Raw genomic sequence first — 15,000 nt, 5'->3', positions numbered from 1 at the left:
TCTAACTTACTCATCTGTACTTTCAACCCACCAATGCATGCAAATCAACACCAGGAAAATGATCTTCCCTTTCAGACAGCTTGAAATTCCTGGTGTGGCTGGTAATGTAGCACCTTATAATGTCTGTTGTCCTTGTGTGTGCAAACATACTTTGTTTATATTGTCACTTTTAAAGGACATTGGTCCTATGAAACCTCATTTCATCCTCTGGAGGTGTTTGTTACTACAACACTAGAATTGCTTTCATTTCTGAAATACCATCTCAAGTAAACAGTTAACTTGGCTCTAGTATTAATCAGAAATTGTAAACAGGGTGAACATGTTTGAAATAACTGTGTTGAGAAGTATATACATGTGAGGAAATAGTGATGTTGCCTTATTTTACTGTCTATACAGTATTTTCATTTTATTGTGTAAAAAGGTATATTCTACAATATACTTAAGAAACATTCCAAAACAATGTAGGAAAATAAGGAACTAGATTGTTTTACTGAAAATTTCTGTTTGAACAAATTATTCCATAGAGTCAGTGGTGGAGATCTCAAGAGACGACGAATTGCACAGGATTAGCTTCAGTAGGATACAGAGATTCTACAGAGCTGGTTTTGCAGTGGTGGCATTCTTTAGGAGCTTCTGACTGTACAGTGCTAGATGGGATTTCTAAGCTAATTTACCTATCAGAAAGCGAACTAAGAATAAAAACGCAAGCATTGAGCTGCAGAGACTGGTTTCCCTGTTTATTTTCATTTCAGATATTTTCACACTGCAGAGCATGGTTTTACATGAGCATGTTCTTTGTGTGCTCTGCATGCACGTATGCAAACTCCTCTATACTATTTATTATGTGTGTAAAATGGAAGGTTACTTTTTAAAGCATCTACTGTAGCTGCATGTGAAAAAACAAATCTCTTTTTTCTGAACAAACTGAGTCTATAAACAATGCACAGCCTTTTCTAGTTAAAATCCCACCATTTTGTGTGATACTAGAACATCGCTATTGAGGCCAGTGCTGTCTTTCTTAATCAGCCATGACAAACAAAATCCAAATTACAATCGTATCTAATGCCTGATAGTTCTGGTTTGTTTTTCTGTAGTAGGTCGATGTGAAGTTACCAGGAGCTGGCCAGGGATCTCATGTGGTTTTTAGGTAATATTAAAAGGAACAGGACTACATTTCTATTTCAGCTGTTCTTTCTCTGTTTTCATTTTGTAGACAGGCAAAACTAGTCACCCACTGGAATGTTAAGGTCAAGAGAATATAGTCACCTTTGGTCACAGTGTTCCAATTGGAATATGTACAGAGTCTCTTTCAATATGAGTGTGCATGTCAGCAGTTAGGTCTTTATCTCCTATCCTAGCATCTGTGCATTCCTACAATAATATATGCCCGATTCCCAGTTTTTCAGGGTTGCTTCATTAATTCAGTAGCGAAAAGTTAGTCTGAATTTCAGCAAGAACCAGAAGCCTGGCCTAGTTCTCACCTATACTTTCAGGCTTCCTAAAGGATCTAGGAAGAGTATTGGCTGAGTTTCAAGTGCCTTGATAAGTAGTTCAAACACAAGTATATGCCATCACCTTTTTAGATTTCCTCTGATTGATACTGTGCTACGTATGCCACAGACATGTAGATATTTGGGTGTTTTTTCTTGTTCCTTAGTGGGTTTTGAGTGAAAAATATCTGTGTTTAAAAGTAGTACATTGGCACTGCAAAAAGATACCGAAGCATTTATTTTAGAAGCACATTTTCTGTTTCTTCCTCTTATTACATGGTAATTATTACAGCATGGTAATTTATGCTGTATATCTTACTTCCAAGCAAAAAATGAGAACAACAAAATCCCCCAAAACAACAGGCATAAATATCTGGGGCGAATATGTTGTGGGATCAAATGTTATGGAGAAACTGGTTTGTATAATTTTGTGCAAGTATGCATCACATTCCTTTCTTGATGCTATGCAGACATGCATTCCATTGTGTTTTACCATATAATCTTTTAGAGTACTGCTATCTTGGGATGTAGCTATTAGAAGGGTATTAATAATGCCACACTGTAAACCTCTGAGACGCCAAAATAGATTATTAGGTTCTGTATACAGTACATGGAGAGAAGGTCTCCTAATACGGCTGCTTTGAACAGTTGTACTGATTATGCTTGGGATCCTTAACTTTAGGCAGTGGGGTTACCTTTACATTTTCATTAATGCTAAGCTAATTGCTTTTTAACATGATGCAGTGGGACTGTAACTATTCTGTGTTCAAATCCATTTGAAGACTTGAGTGTCTATTTGAAAGGGATTTTAGGGAATAGAGTGTCTGAGCTCTCTAATAGCGATGAATAGTCATCATTAGAGCTTGTTTAAAAAAGCCCTTCTATATGGTGAAAAATTCCATTAAAAAAAAAAGGAATTCATTTTATATTGGAATGTCAGTCTTGTTTTGAAATTCTCAAACTTTAGGAAAGGTTTTTAGGAACTTCTGAAATGTTTCTTTGAAACATTTCTTTACATAGTTTGTGTTGAGACTATTTAAAGGGAATACACTGTTGAATGGGTTGAATAATGTAATCTATTTCGAAAATACTTTGTTATGATACAGACCTAGTATCACAACAAAGTTTGTTAATGTAAGTCAAGACAAGGTACATTAATCTTTCTGAATCCAAATTGGAGGATGTGTTACAGCTGTAGATTTTGCTTCAAATTTCCCTGTAAAGAATGATAGAGGAGGCTGATGAGACTATTGTTGGGGGGAGCTGAGGCAGAGAATAAATTAGTGTGAACTTTATCATAGGGGACTAATGACATTATGCATCAAGATTCTTGGAAGAGGAGCAGGAACGATTCCTTTCACGTTCTCTAAAGTGTTGTCAGGTTCTTTGTTGCGTGGAAGGAAGCCTGGATAATGGACAACTAGAAGTGGGTATTGTTTGCTGCCAGGGTGATGGGCCCTTTTCTGGTGAGCAGCAGGATCCTTCCTGGGGAAGTAGCCACTTGGTAAAGTGGAGTGAGGTGCCCGAGACTCTCCTTGCATCTTTGCAGTACTTGCTGCAAGTGCAGAAGCATGCCATGCTCTTCTGTCTAGTTCCTATTTTAAGGAAGACCAAGTATAGATGTGCCTGCAGGCAGCATGGAAACAGTCAGTTAATTCTCCAGTGGTTCAGGAATCACCACTGCATACATTGTACATGGAAATAATGATGTAAAACTTGTGTGAGTTCACATCTAGCATTTTCAGGTCAGTGACAGTAAAAGCTTCACTGATAAGCACTTCAGCGTCTGGATAGATCAAAGCTTAATGAATAGACAAAAAGCCTTCATGGTTGGAGAGGGATCAGCCATATATCCTTGTAAAAGGTCTAAGTTCCAGAAACACAAGATAACCACAGATTAAACAGCATAATTTTCATTTTATGGACTAGATTATAGTGATGTTTTCAGGTATTAGGAGATCTCCCCAGTATTACCTTCTTCTAACTGAGGCAAACATCAAATAAATACCTTTTTTCTGAGCTGAAACTAGACCCAGGGAAATGGTAGCCCAGTTAGGGAAAAATAATTATTCGTGCAATTATTTTCTGGTCATGAAATACAGATAGTAACAACTCCAAGATGATGTATAACTAGTAGATATGTTTCAAGGAAGGATAGAGTGTTAAATGATGGAGAATGGCCTATCTTTCCACAAAGTGCAACTACTTACACAGCATCAGTACTATCTTTGAAAACACAAAAAAACATCCTTGATATGAAAATGCTTGTGGTTTTTTATGATACTTTTACATTAAAACATCTGAATTACCTAAATTGGGTAACGATGTTTTTCCTTATAGCATCTTTTTCACCATTCTCTCAGCAAAATAAACATAGCCCTGATGGCAACAGTAGAGAAATACTTTTTCATGCAAGAGCTGGCTTTTTCAGAGTAACTGTAGAGGAGAAAAACTGTCCTTAAGCTGGAGCAGAAAAATTTATAAACGTCCTATCATCCCTGTACTCTTGCTTCCTTCCTTAGTGTTCTAGCCATCAGTGGGCAGTATCTTTTAACAGGAATGCCTTTTCCTTCCGATACGTGAAGCCTTTCAGTGCTTCCTCTGAAGAAGCGTGTCCATCTGTTAGGTATTTGGTGTCCATCTGTAAGTATTCCACCAGAAAGTGACTCCAGACAGATAACAGGCTCGTGAGTAAAGGGCCCAGTCAGCTGATTGACAGCTGTCACCCTTCCTCAACTGGCAGTAATGAAAAGGGTCAGGCTTAGTGAACACCAGCCATGAAAATATGCCTCCTTTATCCTCCCTGGTGTATTTCTGTTCAGAGAGTGATAAAGCAATGCGGTTAAGACCTTTTGCTCTTTCATACAGTATCTCCCTTGGCAGTTGTACCATCCATATGCAATTGCTTAATGGCAGTGGTATAGTCTGGATATCCACAAACAATTGCTTCAGTTGCTTTAGAGTGATGCCTAGGTGTTTGTAAGTCAGGAGTGTTCCTTCCTAATGATTTCCAGCAGAATAACATGTTTTTTGAAGCAACAGTAGGTGCAGCATTCACTAGGATTTTTCCAGCAATGTCAGCCATTTCCTGAAAATGGATCTTGTGTCTCAGTTCCCTCTCAAGGAAATGCAGTAAATTAAGAATGCTGTGACTGATTTCTGCATTATCGTCATTGACCAGAGGCTTCTTCGAAACATGACAGTGTATTAACAAGCTTCTTTTTGAAAAGGATAATGTGACAATGACAGAAAGAGACAGGTGTCTCTTCACCTAGGTGCAGTCATATGGGAAGTTTAAACCCTTCCTTCCTCCTTCTGCAGGTATTCTGGTATGCAAAAGTTGGTGTTTTCTCAGTGAAAACCTTCTGATTCAGGTAATTGCAGTGCCTTATCATTGCAATTCACTACACTGCAGCAGCTTTAATAATGGCAAGGCTTTCTGGTTTCTGACTGCAATTGCTGAACCTTGGTATTTCCCCTGGGAATAGTACCCACAAGCAGTAATCACATCCTTTCCAGAAGGAATACACTATGCTGGCCTGTTAGAGTCTGTAGCCTCTCTGAGAACAGCTTTCTTTAGCTCAGATCAAAACAGAAGTGTTGCTAACTTAAGGGTCTTCTGTACTGTGTGACATTTGTGCGTTCTCCTGGCACCTCTTCAAGCTGTTGTTCTTGCAGAGATTTTCTATGTACTAACATATCATGTATCTCAAAATATGACTGTGGATGTGATGGGCCAGTAGAGCTGCTTGAATTATCAGTGAGCCTCAGAAATGACCCTTCTCCTTTTGTGGGGGAAGAAAAAGAACAGGATCTTTTGTTTTAACCATTTAACAGTGGAAGAGCATTATTTCTTAACATCCTGTTTATTTATCATGCAAAATGGGAACTGAAGACAGTTTTTGAGAGTCTGAAACAAACTCAGTGGATTTCTGCCTTACTTGATGCTGTAATTACCAGGATGTAGAGGGGCCTGTAGTATTAGGACTGCCCTCAAAACACCACTGAAGCTTGTTCCATGGTTGCTTGCAATTCTGAACAAACACAAGGCTGCAATCAGACAGGAGGGCAAGTAGCTGACATGAAAAGATTTCATTCAAATAATCAAAGATTTGCAAAACAACCTGTAGGAAAGGCTGATGAAACTTGAGCTCAAACATTGAATTTAGGTTAAAACAGAATACAAGCAAATAAACCATTTGCTTTATGTTTTGACACTCCCCTTGCCCCCAAGAAAATCCTTAAAAATAGCATTGTTTCTAAAGAAAAAAAAATATTTTTAACAAGGCCTCATTTTTTTCAGAAAAAAATATGTGGCTGCACTTTTTTTTGATAGGCTCTACTGGTTTGTGTAATCAGACATAATTCACATCTGATGTTAAAATAGAACCATTGCTAATTGTTGTTTGCTGTAGTTTTTTTTAAGGCCCAACCTGTTACTTCAATTTCACAAATGCAGTTTTTCCTAGTGAATAGGCAGAACACTTTCAGACATGTCAATATAACATTTGCATGTGTTTGGTAGCAGGAGGATATAATGCAAGTAAGATTCATTATATTTTCATAACAGTTTTTTAAGCATAGAAACACTTGCACCCAGTCATAGAACAGATTGTGCTCAAACATAGTTTTGCCAGGGTATTTTAAACATGAATGCCTTTAATCCTGGAGCTTGCTTGAGAGTATGTTAATGAAAATTTCTTTCAATATAAAAGTGTTAGCAAAACAAAAATGAATTGTTGTCCTTTAAGAAAATAGAAGTAAAATCAAGTTTGGTAAGAAGATTTGCATCTCCCCATTTGCAACTTTTCAACTGAAGGTGAGGTGACAAGAAGTCTGTCTGGTTGAAAATAAGTTAAACTTTTAACTGTGGGACCCTTAAGAGCTAACAGTGTAAATATAAACTTTTAAATAGGTGTAATGTGATGGTAGATGATATCTTTGCATGCTCTTATTGGGAACAGAAACAAATAGTGCACCAACTTCCCAGCAGGTGTAATTTTCTTTTTCAGCAACCCATTTGTTCTCTGTGGCTGTTGCTAGGGGTAAAATTGTGCATCAAGTTATGTTTCCATAACAGCTGAGTCTCTCTGGAAAGATTACCCATTTTACCTTTTTTCAAATCCTGACCTAGAGCCTGGTGGTGGAATGAACATCAGTCAGTTCAGTACTCTCTTTTTGCCTGATGTCCCAGGTCATTGACAAGATGTGATCTCAACAAGGAAACCTGGAATAAGGGGATAGGATAAAAACTAGGTTAAAATTGTTCCTACTGTAAGACTGCTGCAGCTACACGAGGCTTTCATAGTTTCAGAACCCAGAGGAGATCCCAATTATGTGTGTACTGGTTTGAATACAAGGGAAGAGGCTATTCCACTTCCCATACAAATGAGAATAAGGTGCACAGTGAGATTTGATTTCAAGAACTCTGGTAACCAGCTTTTACAGGGCATCCTTGTGTCTGTAGTTACAGACTTCTAAATGTGTTTGTACCTGTTACTGAGAAGGTGAAGGACTAGAGTGAGAAGTAAAAATTAAATGTCTTCTCATGTTAAAATTCCTTCAAAAGAAAAGAATCCCATGGGGTTACACTTACTATGCTTGGATAATGAGCTTGTCTTTATAGAACTGAATGGAACTTGATGATAAAAAATACAGTATTTGTTGCAAGTAGCTGTGGACTCCCACACACCTATTGCATTTTAAATATCCTTTTCCCTATGCCACCTCAAAAGATCCCAGTGAGAGCAATGGACTTTAAGAGGAAGTGCTAGTTTATTTGAAATAATTAAACATTACTCTGGAAAGCTTTCTCTATTACCAGGAAGACAGTAAGTATGACACAACTTTCTGGAGATGATGATTTCAGCCAAATTTCAGATGTTTAACTATTACTGGTTATACCACTACCACCCCTCCTCCCAAGAAAATCTCTGTGATCCTGTCTACGAGAAGAGCTCTTTCTGAGACGTAACTGGAGACCAAAGAGCAGGAACCCTCAGAATTCCTGAAAAAGAGGAAAAACTTTAAAAGTGGGTTCATGTCTGCATGTTGCTAGTGATGTCACTTGTACCAAGACTGAGTCTTTGCATGCTGTGCAGCCTGATAATGGTGATTCTAAGAACAAGTCTTCAGTATGATATGTTGCCTACCTAGCCACTGGGGTTTTTGTTAATTTTTGATTTTGAAAAAAATCTCTGTGCTTCCTGGTGCTGCCTCAAATACTCATGCTTTCTGTGGTATGAGAAATAGCACTCTGATATATATCTGGTATTTCAGTAAAACTTGTGGCAAATAGTCAAGTTCTTGCCACATTGATTCATTTTTGTTCTCAAATGAGATGTAATTAATTGCTTGTCTGGATAGAATAAAAAGAAAAATAAGTAGTTAATGTGTGTGCATTTTGTTTAAATTTGATAGTCTGTATTACTACTTAATTATGTTTGTTATATACACATGACTTTTAGCACATCCTTTTGCTATGTTAAGAGTAGTCCTTGTGCAAATGTTTTTCAAACTTTCATCACAGAAGACTTTGTAAAGGTGGTTTCATGGACTGCTGCTTCTGGCACTTTCAGGTATCTAATTCTATGCTTTCTCCCAGCATCTAAGGAGCTGATATAGTTGAAAATGTGTTGAGAGGGTGATTTTCAAAAGGTAAAAATTGGTACTTGTTATCACCATTGTATATTATTTTCCCTATTTTTCAATCTGTTTTGTTGACCTAAACATCTAAGTTAGAGGCATTATTTTAATGGGCAGGCCACAGGTTATTTTATTATCACAGGTATGTACAGGTAAACCAGGCATGAACAGTGTCACCAGTGTATATAGGTACAGAACATTTTCTCTTAATTCACAAGAGGCAGCAAAATCCCTCAGTACAGTCAAGGACTGTGTTGCAAAGTAAAAGAGGAGACACACTATGGGCACTTTGATCTGTCCCTTACTGAATCCATGCCCAGCACCATCTTTCCTGATACTTTCTGCTGCAACTATGGCTTGAGATTTAATCTCCTAAGGGATGTCTTACTGCAAAGACCACTCCTTTGACTGTCACAGAGTGGACCCTGTCCTGCATGGCTTGGATCCCTGTCACACAAGCAGTGACAATTTGTGCAGTAGCTCTCCCAACAACTGCTCTGTATCAGTAATATCCATTAAGATGTTTGGGGTTTTTTTTCCTACAAACCTATCTTAAAGCATTAACCTTCTTCTCTCTCATCTCCTTGGAGTTCAGGATGGAATGGTTGCTCTTTCTTCTCCAAAGCTAGGCAAAGACTTCATTGCAGGAGGTTTCAGTCTTTGAATGCCTCTGTCTCTTGAGGTGTCTTAGTGGGGACGCCTGCCTGGCAGGTAGTGCAAGTGATTGACTCTTAGTCAAATTACTGCTCCCTAGGAGTCACTGAGTTCCCAATAGCTGGACAACATATGGCAACATTTGAATTTTGGCTGGGGTTTTTCTGCCATTCATAATTTTCTAGAACAAATTACCAATTCATATTTCATTTGTAGTCTTGTAATTTATGCATATTATTTGGCAACATAGTTTTGTCTACTTGTCCTTTTTGCTGCTTCTCAAAATTTGTGATAATTCAAAATTTGAATCTAGTCAAATTTGTGCTGAGGAGAACCTTCCAAGTGAACAGACGGATATGAAGCAGCTTGGTCCAACAAAGGTGGTTTTATTTGTTTCAACTGCAGTGTATTAGAAGGCTTCTGCAAACTCTACATATGCTCATCCATGTCAGCTGAAAAATAGTCGTGTCTGATGTAGGTATCTCTGTTGTATCAGAATAGACACCACCCGCTTGTTCACAGATAATTAGCAAGTATGTGTTCTGTGTCTACCTCTTTTCTAAGACTTGCTGTATCCGTGATATAAGGAATTTTGGTATAATGTCTTAAATAATTTTGCCCTTTACCAGTATCCAGACTGATACCTAGACTGTATTTAAACACAATCTTTAAGGGTTTGTAACTTCACAAAATTATAGACTGGTGTAGTTTTGAAGGGACAGCTAGAAGTCATCCAGCCCACATCGTCATGTTGAGCTAGTTGGTATAACTGAAGCTCCTTGTGGACTAGGAAAGGTCATATTTTTAAAATAAACACTTCCTGCAGAGTGAAATTTTGCCAGAGAGTTTTTGAAGTTTTCTCCTATTTGCTTTGGTTGATTAAAATAAAATCCATCTTTTTTTTCCTGGAACACTTTGAACTGTATGAGAGATTTGCTTTGTGAAAACGTGCCATGCATGTGTCAAAAGAAAAAGCCCCACCTCTGTCACTAGTAGAGATGTAAGCAGTCTAACTCCAAGTTGAGTATGCATGTGTGGCAGGACAGCACCAGCAGAATTTAGTGTATGTGTTTCACAGATACGGTGAGGAAAGTACTATTTTCACTAATGATTGTGTAACTGTGGTGGAGATACACTGTTCAATGGTAGACACTGCTTGATTGAAATTAAACTGGTAAATAATGAGAAACTGCAGAAGATTTGATCCCTTAACAGGGCATGCCAGGATGTCCAGTGTCTGAAGAAGACACAGAAACTCTGTGCATGAAGGGGAAGGGAGATTGAGTCCCTTTTTCTCACTGTGCCAGCTCAGGCAACAAAACCAGGACCCTGTGTTGAGTCACTTTTCTAGAAGTAGGTGTGAGGTATCAACCAGAAGGAAGTTCTAACTTGCTTTTTCCTTCATTTGCTGCAGCTTGCTACCTTCCTTACAAGGAGACTGGTAGCACTTGTGTTATCAAAGGAACTTGGGTTTGGCATTTCTTAATGAGTATATATGATTAGGGGATCAGAAAGGAGCTCTGATAGCATACCAAGAATGCAAGAGATGATGATAGGAAAGTCTGCAGAGATTAAGCTCTGATATTTTTTCTGGCTAATGCACATTTAAGATGCATGTGTGAGAAGTCTCTGTCTACCACAGGGACATTTGTAAGCCTTTTGTTCTAGTATCAGCAGTTCTTTTTAATACATGTACAAGTGATTCTCATAAATTATGTGACAGCCTGAACCAGCAGTTTGTAACCTTTGCTGCCGTAATGCAGGGGAGATTATTTAGGGACAATTTACTTAGCTTATCAAGAAAAGGATGAGAGATGTTGTTGTGTAAGTTATGCATTTGCTAGTGCATGGAAGTGTAGTGGGAGACCTTTTTGACTTCTTGATAAAAAAGTCATGTGGCCCAGTGTCTGAAATCAAACATTACATAAAGGAGGCATGATCTTGTATCTGTGAAAATAGGTGAATGTTGGTCCAGACTAGAAAACAAGCATATCAGGGGCAAAAAGAACTTTTATCAAAGATAGTATGCCATCTCTACCAGCATCCACAAACAGATGTCTAGAAAAGAGCAGGGAAGTGTGGCAATTAGGTGGTGTGCTTCCTCCTAAAACTCTCATAATTTCCAGTCACTTCTAGCTCTTGATTTTTCTAAGACGGATGCAGTATCTTTGTATTTAGTAATCTTCAGTTATTTTCTCTTCCACAGTAGTGTTCTACCATCTTTTGAACCATTTTTAGCTTTAGGCTCCACAATATCTTTCAGCAAGAAGTGCCACAACTCATTATTCTTGGTGCCAAGGACATAGGTTGATTATTAGCAGATGTTTCAATATATTTTAATTTGGTTTGGTGGGAAAAAGTCTTTACCGTTTACATATGAGAGGAGGTATTTGACTAAATTGTCATGGAGGTCCTTTTGGCTTCTGTAATACATGAATTTGATTTTCTCTAACTTTATTTTATGGGCTTTATGGAAAACATAATGGCTGATTTGCTTTTAGTTTGTTAATGATGCTTGCAAATTTGCTTTAAGACAATTAGTATAATCAAATCACATGCTTCAGGGCTTTAGCTGACTCCTTTTTTCCTCTGTTTGTGTATAGATGGTCAAATAATGTGCATTGGTGCAAAGAGTCCTCTTTCTTGGAGGCCAGGTTAACATTTTGCTAACACAATGAAAGCCAGATCTATTACCAAATTTGGGAAAATTCAAGTTGGCAAGATTCCTGTAGTTTCTTTTCTTCCACCCCATTACAGTACCTGAATTGATATACCTAATTTGTTCCTTGCCACCACAATGGGGATCTAGGTGCTATGGGTACTTTCCTGTTCTTTTTTCATGGAAAATTGCTTAATCTGCCAAAACATGAAAAGTCTTGAATACTGTCAGTTTGGTAGTTGTCATTAGACAAGATATCATGACTTGGTGGTGGTTGATCTCATGGCCTTTTGTGTTTTTGAAGTATGTTGGGCAGTTACACCACAACATAACAGTGCCGTGATATTGTTTATTTTCTTAAAATAACTACAGTAATTTCTATCACTTTGGACTGGAACACTTAAAATTCCAGTCTTTCAAACTCTGTTAACTTTACGAAGAAAATACTGCACTGAGGAATATGAGGAATAGGTTTGTATTCCTAAATGTATTGGGTTATTTACATGTGTGACTCTTATTGTTGTATTGTTGTATTGTTGTAAAAGTTGTATTTTGCATCTGAAATTTTTATTTAATTATATATTAAACATTCCATTAGTAATTAACTTTCTTATGAGAGGCATTTATGTGCAGAAGGGTCAAAAATTTGTTTCATGTGAGGAGTGCTTAGAAATACAAAGAGGTTGAATTTTTTTACTGTTTGGGATCTCCTGTGTTTCTAGGGGGACATTTTGCTTAGGGAGTTCTGGCCAGCACCTCCATAGTGTGTAGCCAAATTCCAGCAGCCCCTGCTTTCTGCCTACCAGTTGAGTTACAAAATCTTTCCTTTGTAACTACTGATTTACTTTATTTTCTTAAAGGCATCATTATAGTCACAATAAGCAGGTTTTTAAAAGTTCAGCTGAATATAGGCAACTGCTTTCCCTGGAAGAATGTGCATTTAAAAGTTACTGTCTATTTACTTAGGTATCGTGTGTGCATAATGTTTTCCAGCAAACATTAATCATACTGGGTAGCTTTGAGGGCAAAACTGTTGCATTAAGATAAACATTTGAGAGTCTGCTTTAATGCCCAAAGCCTCTTAGCTTTTTTAGGTCAAATTATCTTGTATCCTCTGACTGTGTTTCTAAACATGCTACTGCTAAATGCTACTTTTAAAATTCAGATTCTGTGTTCCATTTTTATAGACAAGGTTAAAGAGAGGGTATCTCACAATTAAGGGTATCTCACAGCTTCAATGGCAAGGAAAACAGAATGGTTCTACTTCCTTAGAGCTGGCACTTAAGAAGAATGTTGCTTGTTTCATACTTACAATAGCATCTCTGCTTTTTGTATTCTGTCAGTGTCATTATAATACTGGTGCAAAATGAGGCTGTTAGGCTACAACAATGTGCTAGGAGTTAAACTTTTTGTTGACCAAGAATGTATGAATTCATTATTTATACTTTGAGTTTCTGGGAAGACTTTATTTTACAAATACTGTTTTCTGCAAGCTATAAAATATTATAAGCAAACGTAAAAAAAAATAAAAGCATTATGTATTGTGCAACTATCCTAGAAAAGGCAAATAGAAGTAATTTTCTTAAAATGCCTTGTTTTTTGCATTGGTATCTGCCAAGATCTCAGCTATCATTTGGTAAGAACTGTTTTTTCACAGGATGTTTTCAAAAGTTGTAGCTTTGTTAAATACTTGACTACTGCACAAGAAATTTTCTTTCCCTTCCTCCTCAGTGAATGCCTTTGGTTAATATTTGCCATCCACTCAGCTAGAGATTAAATTGCTGGAAACTGAGAAGAAAAAGCACTTGTAAAAACACAGGTTTCTCCTGCTGTGAAACCATGGCTGTAGTGTGTGCAAAATGTGATTTTTCTAAAGTTAGGTTTACTGGCACGAGATATATGTGAAAATGTCCTGAAAGCAAAGACCTCATCTGTTCCTGCTGGTAGCTAGCATGATGCCATTAGTGTCTGTAATACAGGGAGCTCAGTGAGTGGGGGAAGTGAGGGAGGATTGTTAGGAGTTTTTTAAAATATCTTCTTAAAAGCCAGATAGTGAGAGAGTTAAAAAGGGAGAGCTGTCAGATAGTCAAATATCTGGGAGATGGTTTGGCTGTCACAGTATATGAAAGTTACGTAAGGTGTATAAGCATATTACATAAGAGCTCCCCCATGCTCCAGGTCACCGGCTGCTCTTCCAAAACTCACCAGCACCCGCCTGAAACCAGCCCGGAAACACAGGCAGCCCTCTTGGAAAATGGGCATCTCTCTTATTTCTGCAGCAGTGGCAGCAGGATTGCATGAAACACACATGTTAAGATATTCAAAAGTAATACAATGATTTGTAAGAAGAACAGAATCAAGTGTCCATGAGAAATTTTTTTTTTTTAACTGAGTATCAGTATAAAAGAGCAAATCACGTACAGAAGCTTGTATTGCAGTGGAATATGTTTCAATACTATGAGATGATGGGGAGTTTTTAGGCCCAGCAGGAAGGGTGTGCTGTTTATATACAGTCTGAATAAGCATTTCTTGGCATTTGGGACAGAGACTTGCAGCTCAGCAATTTTTTTGCTAGTTATTTTGTTACTGCTAGTAAAATCTTCTGCAGATTTAACTGCAGTTCTTCTGCGAATAGAAGCATGGATATTTCTTATGGGGGGAAATCTTCTGAGGCTTCTTTAATCCATCACAGTTTCAGATCAAGATCAAAAGGTGCTTGATGATGAACCTTTTCCAACCTCTGCAACACATTTTAATGGTAGCAGTAAGAGCTCAATTCTTCATGCTTTGGTCAGATAGCTACAGCTCCTTCCTGACAGCATGCCAGATTTAATTTATATTGCAGGTTAAATGGTTGAAATCACTGTAGTAACTGTAACAGATCACAGATGAGAGCTCTATAAGACATTCTATTCTCTTACTGTAAATTCTATTACATTTCTGTAATTGGGAAATTGAATTCAGCTTTGCAAAGGAGTATTCTATTTCATCCCTCAGTCTCCACTCAAAAACTCGCTTTGAGGTGGGAAAGGCAGCACAATGCCTTCGTGCAGCCAGCATGGAGTGTTTGCTAGGAACTTTTTCTCATCCAGATGTTGTGGAGCACAGATGACATGTCGAGAGGCCAGATGCTGACAGAGTGCTGCAATGGTCACTGTTCAAACAAAACAGGAGCAGTATTAGTTCCACTCTGTCCAGAAACAGTTTGCTTTGGTTGCAGGATAGTCACAATTAAGCTAAAGCCTGTGTACCTGACCAACATTGAACTAAACTGAACACATTTTTTATTAGAGACCGCTAATATGTAAATCCAGCCTATACCCAATTACCTCTTCTGCCTGATGGTGCTTCTCAGAGCTGCAGCTGGGGTCTGCCTTCATATCCAGCATTGTTGCCTCTGGCATGTTACACTGCTGTTGGTGTGATTCACTGCCAGAGCGAGGGGCAGTTCAGCTGTACGTCAGACCTTCCCTCCCAAGAAACAACAAAATTTAGTGGAGACTCACTTGTTAAGTAAAATGAAGGAAAATCTGTCCATTGCCAGTCTAAAGT

General features: G+C 38.0%; 1 protein-coding gene across 5 annotated transcripts in view; it reads left to right on the top strand.

Annotated features, from left to right (window-relative positions):
• Nucleotides 1-15,000, top strand: part of ANO10 (anoctamin 10) — a 122,234-nt gene that overhangs the window by 81,055 nt on the left and 26,179 nt on the right. For 2 of the 5 annotated variants that reach the window (XM_032107245.1, XM_032107235.1), the window contains one exon: nt 525-4,698. The exons of the other annotated variants lie outside the window; for them this stretch is intronic. In XM_032107245.1, coding sequence (XP_031963136.1) covers nt 525-872 — 348 coding nt within the window. In that variant the 3' untranslated portion in view covers nt 873-4,698. Of the gene's footprint in view, nt 1-524; nt 4,699-15,000 lie in introns of those variants that run through there. 5 annotated transcript variants of the gene reach the window in all.

This window comes from Corvus moneduloides, chromosome 1 (assembly GCF_009650955.1).
Source record: "Corvus moneduloides isolate bCorMon1 chromosome 1, bCorMon1.pri, whole genome shotgun sequence".
Taxonomy (NCBI): Eukaryota; Metazoa; Chordata; class Aves; order Passeriformes; family Corvidae; genus Corvus; species Corvus moneduloides.
The sequence above is the reverse complement of the archived record's forward strand: the minus strand, read 5'-3'. Positions and strand labels throughout refer to the sequence as shown.